General features: G+C 37.2%; 2 protein-coding genes across 9 annotated transcripts in view; one reads left to right on the forward strand and one right to left on the reverse strand.

The window, feature by feature from the left end:
- The window catches only part of gulp1b (GULP PTB domain containing engulfment adaptor 1b), a 58,829-nt gene extending 54,537 nt beyond the window's left edge, over window positions 1-4,292 (forward strand). For 6 of the 8 annotated variants that reach the window (XM_048200680.1, XM_048200684.1, XM_048200685.1 and 3 more), the window contains 3 exons: window positions 509-641; window positions 1,013-1,107; window positions 4,046-4,292. In XM_048200680.1, coding sequence (XP_048056637.1) covers window positions 509-641; window positions 1,013-1,107; window positions 4,046-4,117 — 300 coding nt within the window. In that variant the 3' untranslated portion in view covers window positions 4,118-4,292. Of the gene's footprint in view, window positions 1-508; window positions 642-1,012; window positions 1,108-1,810; window positions 1,822-4,045 lie in introns of all 8 variants that reach the window. The other 2 variants (XM_048200681.1, XM_048200686.1) reach the window with 1 other exon arrangement.
- Window positions 4,293-5,670: 1,378 nt separating this feature from the next.
- col5a2b (collagen, type V, alpha 2b) overlaps window positions 5,671-13,518 on the reverse strand; it is a 33,754-nt gene continuing 25,906 nt past the window's right edge. The window contains 12 exon segments of the mRNA XM_048200688.1: window positions 5,671-6,506; window positions 6,750-6,992; window positions 7,112-7,299; window positions 10,313-10,637; window positions 10,981-11,088; window positions 11,190-11,243; window positions 11,326-11,433; window positions 11,844-11,897; window positions 12,673-12,780; window positions 12,878-12,931; window positions 13,020-13,127; window positions 13,302-13,409. Of these exon segments, the coding sequence (XP_048056645.1) occupies window positions 6,360-6,506; window positions 6,750-6,992; window positions 7,112-7,299; window positions 10,313-10,637; window positions 10,981-11,088; window positions 11,190-11,243; window positions 11,326-11,433; window positions 11,844-11,897; window positions 12,673-12,780; window positions 12,878-12,931; window positions 13,020-13,127; window positions 13,302-13,409 (1,605 nt within the window). The 3' untranslated portion in view covers window positions 5,671-6,359.

Genomic DNA, 13,518 nt, shown 5'->3' on the forward strand with positions numbered 1-13,518 from the left:
TTGAGAACCACTGCTATCTTTTTTCTTTCAAAAAGAATAAATAAAAAATAACTGGTAACACTTTCCAATAAGGTTCATTAGTTAACATTAGTTAACTACATTAGTTAACATGAACTAATAATGAACAGCACTTATACCACATTTATTAATCTTTGTTAATGGTAATTTCAACATTTACTAATACATTATTAAAATCATGTTAACATTAGTTAATGCACTGTGAACTAACATGAACAACTGTATTTTCATTAACTAACATTAACGAAGAATGGTAAATACAGTAACAAATGTATTGCTCATGGTTAGCTCATGTGTGCTAATACATTAACTAATGTTTAACTAATGAACCTTATTGGAAAGTGTTACCAAATAAATAAATACCTAAATAAAAAGGAGCACATAAATGTATACACTGAATGTACAGTTAAATGCTTAACACACAAAAGAAGTCTGATCTTTCAATGGGCTGGTTCTGACGCCTTAATAAGATTATGTCTGTTGTTATTAGGCTGGAAGCATACAAGCTAGAGCGCCCTCCACTGACATATTTGATATGGTTCCATTCACCCCTGAGTCTCCAATAACAAGAAGGTTGAATTGTAACGGCATCTCATCTCCGTACCTGCCTTCAAGAGACAGAGGTGGGGGGCTCTTTATTTGTGCTGTCTCGCTTCGATGAATGTGTCACATTTTCAAACACCTGAAGGCAAAATCCATAATTGCTAATGTCATATGCTTCTCCATAAGATGGTCCATTTGAGATGAAAACAATTGGAGCCAGTGTAGATGTTTTGAAGTGTATGATGAAGACATTTGTTAGTCAATTTCGCTTTCATTTCTAATGCACTGACAGATGTTTTTGGTTTATATACAGTAATTATATCATTTATATTTGTATATATGTATATATAAACAGAATTTTCTGGGTTCAAGCTTTGCAAGGGGTGATCTATGAACTATTGCTAAATGCTAAATGGCAAATTATTTACTAGTTTGTCTGGTTGTGCTGTAGATATAGACCTGTTTGGAGCAGAACCATTTGATCCGTTCATTTGTGGACCTGCTGTCTTCACCCCAGACATCCAGTCCAAACTGGATGAGATGCAGGTAAGCTCATTTTTTAATCGTTCACTTACATATGCAGCATTATTAAAATTCTGATCAATATGATTTTTTCATGTTATATATAAAAAATATTGGTGGATAATCAATATGGTGCCAATAAATGATGCATCCCTATTTTTATTCTTTAAAAGCGATTTCATTTTTATAATATCATGCATGCATGTACTAATTATTGTAGGATTCATGCACAATCTTTATATTACAACCGTACAGCAGCACTACTTGTTTATGTATCGTAAAGTTTTAATTTGGTCTCTGATGCATCTCCAAATTTAAATGCTAAAAACGAAGGTGTAAATAATTTTGAACATGATGCTCACATGCTTTGAAGTAGGATTATGACAGAATTCTAGATATGGAAAAGAGAAAAGTCAATAACGTGTCAAAAATAAACAGCAGAAGCAGCCAACATGATTGGCAAACTGTATGAAAAGATCAAAGGAAGCATATGAGCAGTATTTGGCTGGCAGAATTCACCTGAATTCACTGTATTATAGACTGTTTTAAATTCCAATAATCCAGAGGATTATGGAAGTTTCCGTTTCTGAGGACATCCTACTTGTTATGAGATTATTAGACCCTGTAAGTATCATTTGCACTCCTGTGTCTGTAAACCCTGTAATCCTGAATAATTCAATTATCTTTATCTCTCTTTTCTCCCTGAATGCCACCCATAACCTCTCAGCGGCAGAGATGGTTTGTACACATTCATTAGTGATTCACCTCACAGTGAATCCTCTAGTATTTTGATATGGTTTTACAAGATTTGCAAGCATGAATTTTGTTGTGTCTGTATATGGTATTTTGCTGTTTATATGGTATTGTATGTCTTAAAGGCACAATATGTAATTTTTCGCCGCTAGAGGTCGCCTATTCAAAACAAAGGCATAGCTTGATGATGCTGAGATTGAGCGCGGAATCGTGGGAGATGATGTTTTCACTTCACAGCCGGTGGAAAAGAATCTGATGGGACTCGGGCAGAAATCATGTTCATGTATGAGATTATTAACGTTACTGTAGTATGAAGCAGAGCAGGGCGAGTGCTGTGGGAGCTGAACGAGGCCGCTGGAGCGACTGATAATGAGAGGCGAGCACGACACACGGCTTGAGAGCAGAGGAACTTTTATTATGCCACAGGCGCCACTTCTGCTTCTTCCGTTCAAGCGTATGTGGGGTAAAACACTGTTTATGTGTTGAAAATACAATAAATTATAACGTTATTCTGTGCGTTCGCTCGGCGGCTGCTATGAGACGCTTGTTGCACACTTCAGTAAGCTAGATCGATATTAGAATATCAGATTAATACACTCTAAAAAATTCTGGGTTAAAAACAACCCAAGTTGGGTTGAAAATGGACAAACCCAACAGTTGGGTTGTTTTAACCCAGTGGTTGGGTTAAATGTTTGCCCAACGTGCTGGGTAGTTTTATTTAACTCAACTGTTGTATAAAAATTAGTGTATTGCTTGCTTAAAATGAACCCAAAATATGCTGGAAATTAACATTTATTAATATGTTTAATAAATGAGCATTTATTAATAAGATAATGAATAATAAACAATAAACATTTATTAAATAGCTTATTAATAAATGTACACCTTTTGATTATTATTGTTGCCTCTAGTAATTATGTGTCTGATTTTTAATTTCTCACCTATTTTGGATTCATTTTAAGCCAGCCATATAGTAATTTTTTAATCAGTAGTTGGGTTAAATAAAACTACCCAGCAGGTTGGGCAAACATTTAACCCAACCACTGGGTTAAAACAACCCAATTGCTGGGTTTGTCCATTTTCAACCCAACTTGGGTTGTTTTTAACTAAACATTTTTTAGAGTGTATAATAAAAAAAAACGAGATTCAAACAATAAGACTAAACGTGTTGAGCTATATAACAATGATTAGTTTTCTTTCTATAAAAGTTTCCAAACAGTTGTTCCCTTGTCTAATAAAACATATATTAATGCATCTTTGGTGTTTCCATGGTTTCTACAAAATAAAACCGAAAATCGAGGGTAACATGGGTATGATGTCATTGATAGGCGACGCATTGGACACGGTCCATGTCCTGGTTAAAATTTCGTATTTCTCTGGATTAAAAACATTCTTGGAAACATCTGGGATAATGTACACAAGTCAACAAAATATATAACACTGTTCTAGTGGTTTTTGGATATTTTAATCCAAAAACTTACATATTGTGCCTCTAATATGTTAGACCAACATGGAATCTGCTGAATTCTTTCTTTCCCACATTTTCTGGATCTATTTTGTGATTAAAAGTATGCATAAATTGTGCAGAATTGGATTTATGGTCAAATATATTATAATTGAGCTGAGAGTTTTACACCTTTAGTGTAGTAATCAGAGACAAAGGGCTGGGGTGAACTTAGTCAACGACTGGCGTTTAGTTCTGCTGTTGCAGATTCTGTGTGGTGCTGGTTATTGCATGCATGTCATCTCACTGTGTTTTCAGACTAATTGAAATTTTGGTTCACTCACACATAAGCAGTACTGTGCAGCTGCCCTTAATAGTTTTAGCCCTAAGCTTATTTTTGCAATTTGTTACATGAAGAAGAAACGCTGAGAATGTGCACTGATAGAGACTCATTCCTATTGGCTGCATGTATTGTGGCTGCATTCATTAAAGTCAACATTTTACAACAACAGATGCAGAAGAACAGCTTTCTTACGCTGTTGAGTGGAAACAAAATAAAGAATTAACACTTCAGTGCCGCTTACATGTGCAGTGTGAAGCCGGTTATACTGTTGTTATACTTGTTAAACGATCTTGAATGTACATAAACTACTGATCTGTAATGTTAATAATGAAAGTTATTATATAGTCTTAACTATTAACCTTGTTGCATGTTTTTATTAAGCTTACAGTTTAGTTCATATTTCACATTTGTTGTTTTGGCAGGAGGGGTTCCAAATGGGACTGACTCTAGAGGGGACGGTGTTTTCCCTGGATCAGGTGGACAGCCGATGCTGATTTTGGAAAGACGTTTTTGTATATGCTGTGATTCTTGACCATAAAACCCTCAAAAAAAAATCACGTTAAATATTTGCATTTTAAATTGAGTTTGAAAGAAATGTAGCAGGAGCCTCAAAAGGGTCTGTAGAGGTCATTTCTATTTTTATATAATAAAATCAACATTTAAGATTGATGATTTGTGTATTTTAACTTCTTAATCTTGTAACAGAAATCGTTAAAAGAGATATGGACGCTAAATGTGCTCTAGCTCTTTCTAGAATTTTTCTATAGTTTGGACCAAATTTAGACGGTGTTTGAAATACAAAGATGCATTCATTCACGGCTAAGTTATGTTTAGAATCCTTACCCAATTTTAAAAAGAAAATGGTGGTTGCAGAGAAGGTTGCTCATGTTGTAATGGTGCAATTATAGAGTAAAATGTTATATTATGATATCTAAACTATTAAAGGATTAGTTCACTTTCAAATTAAAATTTCCTGATAATTCACTCACCCCCATGTCATCCAAGATGTCCATGTCCTTTCTTCAGTCGAAAAGAAATGAAGGTTTTTGATGAAAACATTCCAGGATTTTTCTCCATATAGTGGATTTCAATGGCCTCCAAACGGTTGAAGGTCAAAATTACAGTTTCATTGCAGCTTCAACGAGCTCTACATGATCCCAGATGAGAAATAAGGGTCTTATCTAGAGAAACCATTGCTCAGTTTCTAAAAAAAAAAGAAAAATTATATACGTTTTAACCATAAATGCTCATCTTGAACTAGCTCTCTTCTTCTTCTTCTTCTTCTTCTTCTTCTTCTTCTTCTTCTTCTTCTTCTTCTCTATTTGAATTCCACTGCTAAGTGTATTACTGCCCTCCACAGGTCAAAGTTTGAACTAATTGTTATATACTTGCACTAGCATATTTTATATGACAATTTAGTTCAAACTTTGACCTGTGGAGGGCAGTAATACACTTAGCAGTGTCTACACTGCTGGAATTCAAATAGAGAAGAAGAAGAAGAAGAGCAGTTTAAGTTTAAGATGAGCATTTATGGTTAAAATGTATAACATTTTTATTTTTTTAGAAAATGAGTGATGGTTTCTCTAGATAAGACCCTTATTTCTCGTCTGGGATCGTGTAGAACGCTTTGAAGCTGCAACGAAACTGTAATTTTGATCTTCAACCGTTGACCAAGAAAGAAGGACATGGACATCTTGGATGACATGGGGGTGAGTAAATTATCAGGAAATTTTAATTTGTAAGTGAACTAATCCTTTAATAAACTAAACTTGTTCAGGGTTATAAATTTATCAAAATGTTCAGCATCATCATTGCTGAGGTTCTCCATTTATATTTCCAGATGTTCTGATCCTTTTCACTCTCATTGATGGCTGTTTTAATATGTTAAACGCTTATCACTTGCTCTTTGATGGTGAATAAATGAAAACTTATAGCACACTATATTAGCTTTGTGCTCTTTTTTCAACAGCAGCAAACAGTTACTGTACTAACAGAAAACATTTCTTGTTTTCAGACATTTATTCATGATAAAATCAATTGAGGTCTGTTGAAAAGGAATTTAAATATTTAATCTGGAATTCATTACAAACAGTTGCTGCCCCCTTCCCCCTTAAGAGTACAAACCGGCCTTGCTGAAAAAGCTGGATAAAGAGTTTCTTTGTGTCATGTATTGTGGGCTAATGAGGCTTTTAACGAGACCAACACTGGCTTCTGTGAGAGTTTTCATTAATAATGAAGTACAAATGAATCATCCGTCCAACAGTTTGCTATCAACATAAAACAGGTTTTTCTCTCTCGTATGGTCAATTGGGTTTGGGAACAGAACTCTTGGGGAATTGATTGAAGATCCCGCTTTAATACTACACAAACAAACTCGTCTCTCTCATCCAGATTCATTTAACCTTTAAAATCCACTAGAAATGATTGCAATTTAAGCATGAACAACATCTACAAAACAACACAGCCAAGATAGTCAAATTTGTAAAACATGATTTTTTGAATTAATTTCAATGAAGGTTTTCACATATTTTTAATAACACATGGTGCATAAAGTATAAATTAAAGGGTCCATATAGTCTCTCATGCACTCATACACCACAGGCTAGTGGAAATCATCATGAATAATCATGAAATAAAGGTCAGAAATTCCTCAAGGCCCTTACAGACGGCGTTTGACAATAAATACTGTATTGGCTGAGAACTCCAGTCCAAATGATGATGCTTTTATCCTTGATTTCACGAGAAGCACACATGGCCGATATCAATGCCAAACTCCTGATCTTGGCCACCTACATCCACCGGAGCCAAGTCCACAATAGGCAGCCGTGAAAGAGTTTGTGTGCGGTACTCAAAGACAGTCCTGCCCCATTCACCGTTGGGTTTCTGGAGAGAGGAACAAAGAGAATTGTGAGTTTTTCATTGGTAGCATTTTTTGCATAATCAAAAACACATTGCTAATCTTGACATTGTCATCAGCATTGGGGACTAACTGAAGGACTGTTCACACTGATTTGCAGCAGCTAAATGACCAAATGACCGTTCCAAAACTTGAAAAGTAGCTTCCCCACTGCTGATTTCCATTTTACGTAAATAATAAATACAATACAGTCAAAAATCGAAACATACAGAGCAGCCGTCGGTGGTGACGGTGTACTTCAGACGGTTGCTGCTATATGCCTTGATGTCCTGTCCATCAGAAGCCTTTAGGACTAAAGCCTTCTTCAGATTGCTGTTCTTCTCATCTTTATAGGCCACGCTGTTTTTGCAGTGGTAGGTGACGGTCTGTGCTGCTTCTTTTGACAGCAGGCGGAGAAATCTTAACTGGACTGACACCACGTTAGCTGATGCCTCTTTGTTTCCATAGGTGAACTGAAGAGGAGTAATAAAAGAGTAGGAAGTATACATTTAAGTGACTTAATTGTAACTATTTATTTGTAGTTTTCTTTTTTTATTTCAATTGAAATGGTCATCATTGTAATCATATTAACCTTAGTTCCCCGGTTCATGGTCGCTCCAAACCAGACTGGTTTTGGTAAGCTGGAGCGTGCAATCCACCAGTTCTTGCGTGGGAAACTGGCAGGGTTGGCAGGTATACAGGTCTCCCCCATTTCCATGTTACAGTACACTTGGATGGCATCTCTAGCGCTGCCCTCATTCGGGTCTATCCAATAATCACCTGGGATACAATGGGAAAGAGAGTTGTATTTTAAACAATGAGATCCTCACATATACAGTATATCCTTGATTATTGCATATAGATCACACTGGTTTATTCTGACTCTCCGACCGTCATGCAAGAGGTCGTGAACTCGACTGTCTCGTGAACGCTCTTCACAGAGCTGGACCAAAGCGAGCTTTTGTAGCTAAAAAGTATAGAATTTTTCCCCCCTGAAAATTACTGATTGATTCAGTAGAGAAGACCCTTATTCATTGGCTGGGGTTGTGTGGACCCCTTTTTAGCTGCCAAAATATGGATTTTGTACCATCAAAAATGGTCTACTAATGGGTACCATTCACTTGCATTAGAGAAAAATTCTAGAATGTTTTTCCTCCAAAACCTTAAAAGGTGCCCTAGAATTAAAAATTGAATTTATATTGGCATAGTTAAATAACAAGAGTTCAGTACATGGAAATGACATACAGTGAATGGCAGATGGAGCGATAATAACTGACATGATCCATGATAACATGATATTTTTAGTGATATTTGTAAACTGTCTTTCTAAATGTTTTGTTAGCATGTTGCTAATGTACTGTTAAATGTGGTTAAAGTTACCATTGTTTCTTATTGTATTCACGGAGACAAGAGCCGTCGTTATTTTCATTATTAAACACTTGCAGTCTGTATAATTCATAAACACAACTTCTTATTCTTTATACAAATTCTTTATAAATCTCCCCAACAGTGTAGCATTAGCCATTAGCCATGGATCACAGCCTCAAATTCATTCAGAATCAAATGTAAACATCCAAATAAATACAATACTCACATAATCCGAAGCATGCATGCAGTATGCATGACGAACACTTTGTAAAGATGCATTTTGGGGGTTATATTAGCAGTGTAAACTTTGTTTATGCACTGTTTAAGGCAAGCGCGAGCTCCGTGGGCGGGGAGCGCGTGAGCATTTAAAGGGGCCGCAACATGAATCGCCGCATTTATAATTATGCCCCAAAATAGGCAGTTAAAAAATGAATTAAAAAAATCTATGGGGTATTTTCAGCTGAAACTTCACAGACACATTCAGGGGACTCTTTAGACTTATATTACATCTTGTAAAAAAACATTCGATGGCACCTTTAATTTCTCTTTGTCTAAGGAACGAAAGTCATATACATCTTGAATGGCCTTGGGGTGAGTAAATAATCCAAAAATTTTCATTTTTGATTTCGAATTTTGTTGGGGCAATCGTAAATACATCTGTAAGTAGGTTCTCATTCTTTACTCAAACTACTTGGTTTGAGGTCTGAGCTAGTCCAAGCGATCTGGGTCATTCAGGTTCAGGTTCAGCTCACTGACAGATGACCGCCCATCTGTTTCCTGATATGGTACAACCATGCTTACTGTGGACTGCTGTGTTTGTTTTATTCCTGACATAATGGGATTTTGCTTTGACTTGTCTGTTTGTGTATGAATTCTCCTGAAAGGATGGGAATCACGCAAGTATCTGTCAAATATTACATAATCCTTTTATGTTGGTTAGCTCTGCTTTCTGTATTCTTATGGTGCATTTGAAATTGAATACTCCCCTACTATATAGTACAGGGTTGCCAGGTTTTCACAAAAAAAAAAACCTGTCCAACTGCTACTCTACACTAGACCAAAATTTCCACAATCTCATTTCAGGGGGCGTCCCCGGTAAAAATTGTGTTCCAGGGGTAAAATCAACGTTATTTGGTGGGTTCCCCTGGTAAAATTTGCATTCCAGGGGCTAAATATCATGTTATTTGGGGTCGCTTCAACCTGTGGACATGAAAAACAACCTGTGGCAATTGTGCTAAAGTAGCCAAATTCCACGGGAAAAACACAGACTTAGCAACACCAAAAGAGTATGTCCGAATACATAGTATTCGAAAAACAGCATGTGAAAAGTCCCCGGATGACCTACTACTTCCAGCAAGATTCTGAAGTGCACATTCACTGGACACTTTACTATCCTATGAGGCCACCCCAGTGCCCCAGATCATCTGTGGTTCAAGGTCATGTTTTTTTCCATGATATTGTACAAAAAAATAAACCCATAAAGGTTTTTTTTTAAGGTTTTCAGGTGGTCTGGGGACCCTCAGAACAATTGCAGAAAATTTACAAAGACTACAAAATTTATTTTGTAGGACTCTCACAACAAAAATGTTAATTTAAGATATTAGTTAAATATACTTAACACAAGATTTAACACTGAGAAATTTATATTATTATAATAATGAGATTAATCATAATTATTTTTATTGTCAACCCTAGTTTTTAAACAGTAATCCTTATAACAAAATAATACATTTACCTGAGATGGAAAACTGCATATCAAATTATAATCATATCATGTTTTTTTTTTTGTTTTTTGTTTTTTGTTTTTTGTTTTTTTGAGAAATTTGTAATTTTTCTTGTTTACATTTTTACATTATTTTTTCACTTTCACATTTATACTTAAAACTAGTGACAAAATACACTCGCATTAAAAACATTCACTAAACAGACAACTTTATATCTCATGCAGTTTTCCATCACTTTTCAAGTAAAATTATCTTATTTTGGATGTTTGAATATATTACTGCAAAACAAGACAAAGAAAAAAAATAAATATATATATATATATATATATTACATGTGTTCTATGCGTCATATGAGAGATTTGGAACAGACCGAAATTTTAATCTCCATAGCTCATTGACACCAACACACGTCATGTCAGGTTTGACGTCAATCACCTCAGAAGACTCAGAATATGAAGCAAGATATATCCTAAATAAATATATCCTAATAAATATCTCCTTCTGTTTTCTACAAAAGTATGTCATTTGGGTTTGAAACGGCATGAGTAAATGATTAATTTTTGGTGAATCATTCCTACAGAGATGTCTTATAAATGCAAACCAGGATGTACTGGTTCATACTGTACCTGATCAGGGTCAGTACAACTAAAGCATTCTGAGCTACAGTAATACTAAAATGTGTGTTAGTTCATCTCACTCACCGCTCTTCTTCAGAGGATAGCACTGTTTCAGGTCCTGACACGTGCGGGCAGGAAATTGGCGAGTGCCATCAGGACTGCGCATGCTGTCCAACTGACTTCCCAGACTCTTCAGAGACAAGTGAACCTCACTGTCAACCCGAACCGCATCAGATCCATTATTGGGTCTTGCTTCATCCTCGTTGAACTCTGGTGGGGGAGGTGGGGGTTCCTCTGGCTCAGATTCGATGTCAAGGTCAAAGTTTGTACCAAAAAGGTCATCTACAGCAGCTGTTGGGGGTCCAGGTGTACCTGGGGGTCCAGGTGGGCCGGGTTCTCCAGGCGGTCCCTACAGACAGATGGGTGAATACTGTTTATGCTGAACATTAGTGTTTAAACATCTAATCACATTAGCAGCATCTGGTAATTAACCATGTACAAAATGTATCTGATTATGAGTCATTAAGGGTGGAATATTTGCCAAAGACAAGAAAAAACACTTTGTATAAATTAAAGATTTGCTGTTGCATCCGAGACGGTGACTGGATATTTTTTTTCTTGTGAAAAATGCTCTGTAATCCAGCTAAGACCAGCAAACTTCCTTAGGCTGGTTTAAGCTGTTTTTTATCAGCAGGAAGATCTCATCTCATAATAAACAGAAAATACATCATACACATGATCTCAAGCCTCACCTCTGGTCCAAAATCTCCAGTGTCACCTCGAGATCCAGGAGCCCCCATTGCTCCAGGTGGACCGATATCTCCTTCTTTTCCTGGTGGTCCAACAGGGCCAGGGGGTCCCTAACATTGACATGTTTACAGTTAAATTCTGTTCAGCATGCACATGTATTGCTGGTGCTTTGTGAAATCAATGTTGAGTGATATTTCAATCTGTTGCTCACTCTTTGCCCACTTGGTCCAATGATTCCTATAGCACCATCATCCCCTGTAGCACCCTGGAAGGAAATGATTAACAGATGATTATCAAGAGAGGATATTGTATTGTGTGACAGGTGACATACTGTCAATTATACATACTGATATTCCAGGTAGCCCATGAAGCCCAGTGAAGCCACGATGGCCCTTCTGACCTCTCTCACCCGCTTCTCCTTTGTCACCTTTGTCTCCCATCGGTCCTTGTGGTCCCTAAGGTTGAGTAGAAGTCATTTTCGCGATGGGTTAATAATAATTTGTTACATTTTATATAGCGCTTTTCTGGGTATTCAAAGCGCTTTACACATGGAAGGGGGACTCTCCTCAACCACCACCAATGTGCAGCATCCACCTGGATGATGCGACGGCAGCCATATTGTGCCAGAACGCCCACCACACATCAGCTTATTGGTGGAGAGGAGAGAGTGATGAAGCCAATCAGTGTATGGGGATGATTAGGAGGCCATGATTGACAGAGGCCAATGGGCAAATTTTGGCCAGGATGTCGGGGTTACACCCCTACTCTTTTCGAAGGAGATCCTGGGATTTTTAACAACTCAACTTCAGTAGCATCATAAATCTGCTTCTTCGGATGTGTCCAATATGTGGATATGCAGACTTACTTTTTTCCCTCTGATTCCTGCCTGACCATCGGGACCAGGTGGGCCTCTTGCACCCTGTCAGCAAAGTCAACAAAAAAACTGCATATATAAAAGGTAACAAGATTAAAGAAATTGTTTCTTACATTACATTATGCAAGGATTATTTCTTTAAATAATTTCAGTCTACATGCTTTTAATAAAAGTAAATGGTTCACACTTTATATCATAGGTGTCTTTAACTACTTCTGTATGTACAAAAAATAAGTACAATGTACTTATTCTGTTCGTGTTGTATTGCAAAACTCTTTTGTAGCTATTGAGGTGGGATAGGGGTAAGGTTATGGACAGGCTTGGTGGTATGGTTAGGTTTAAGGGAGGGTTAAGAGGAAAGGGACGGGTCAACTGTAATTATAGAAATTACCAGTGTGATTACATGTAGGTATTTCTTAAATATAAGTACAATGTAAAAACATTAAACAAGGCTTAAGCTAGTCCCAGACTAAAATGCATGTTTGAGCTGTTTTTACTGAAAGCAACTTGCACTGACAGATCTTAAAATATGTCAGAGCCATTGTTTTGTCTCAAGATGCACACCAGTAACACGTTTTTTTTCTAAGGCACATTTATAAAAGCTACTTAAAGGCCTTAATTTAGGCATAATCTTGGCTTAATCTAAGCCCTGTCTGTGAAACAGGACTGTACAGTATGCACACAATAAGTACATTGTATCAAATGATTAATTTAAATGTTAGTACATAGTAGTTTAAGAAACCTAATATAAAATGGGACCAATAAACATATTAAACACCAATCTACTGTGAAGTATCTCCAATGGATACAGCAAACAAACCTGATCTCCTCTCTGTCCTGGACCTCCAGGAGTTCCAACAGGTCCTGGGCTTCCTGGGGTTCCCTGGCCACCTGCAAGACCCTCTGGTCCTGGGTCTCCTCTGTCACCCTGAGAGCAAGTTAACACATCATTTGAACTTGGCCATGTTTGGTTTGGTTAAAAAAAATGGTAATTAGACCATGTCAAATGATGAATGGGTTCCTACTCTGGCTCCAATGATGCCATCAGCTCCTTGAATTCCATCAGCTCCAGCCAAACCCTAATTTAAGAAGGAAGTCATTAAGATAATGTTTTATATATATGTAACCAATCATCTTCACTGTGTTTTTCACACTAACATCTCATACCTCTGGACCAGCATCTCCTCGGGGTCCAGCTGCTCCTGGCAAACCAACAGGTCCAGCACCACCTTTGGTTCCTTGGGGACCTGGGGTGCCAGCTTTTCCTGGTGGACCCTTGAAAAAGCCAAACAGATAAGGTGTAAAAGAAGTTCTTTTTTGGCATCCATGCCATTATCTTCTATGACCAAATAAAAAAAAACAACGAACCAGAGGCTGCAAAATATAATTCTAAAAGACAAATTTTGATCTATTCAATTGCATGATAAGAGGATAGAAGTGTTGACTTACCGCTGGTCCAGGAAGGCCTGCCATACCACGCTCTCCTCTCATTCCAGGAAGACCCACAAGTCCCCTCTGTCCTGGAGTTCCGGCAGGGCCTGTTGGCCCATCTGGGCCCTAAGACAGTAAGAATATGAAGAATATGAGTTTTGGAATACAGTATTTACTCTTTCTCCACCATTGACAGAATTTTCAGTAATTTATCAGACAGCGCTTCCCTGCCATT

The sequence above is a fragment of the Megalobrama amblycephala genome, linkage group LG8 (assembly GCF_018812025.1).
Source record: "Megalobrama amblycephala isolate DHTTF-2021 linkage group LG8, ASM1881202v1, whole genome shotgun sequence".
NCBI classification, from domain to species: Eukaryota; Metazoa; Chordata; class Actinopteri; order Cypriniformes; family Xenocyprididae; genus Megalobrama; species Megalobrama amblycephala.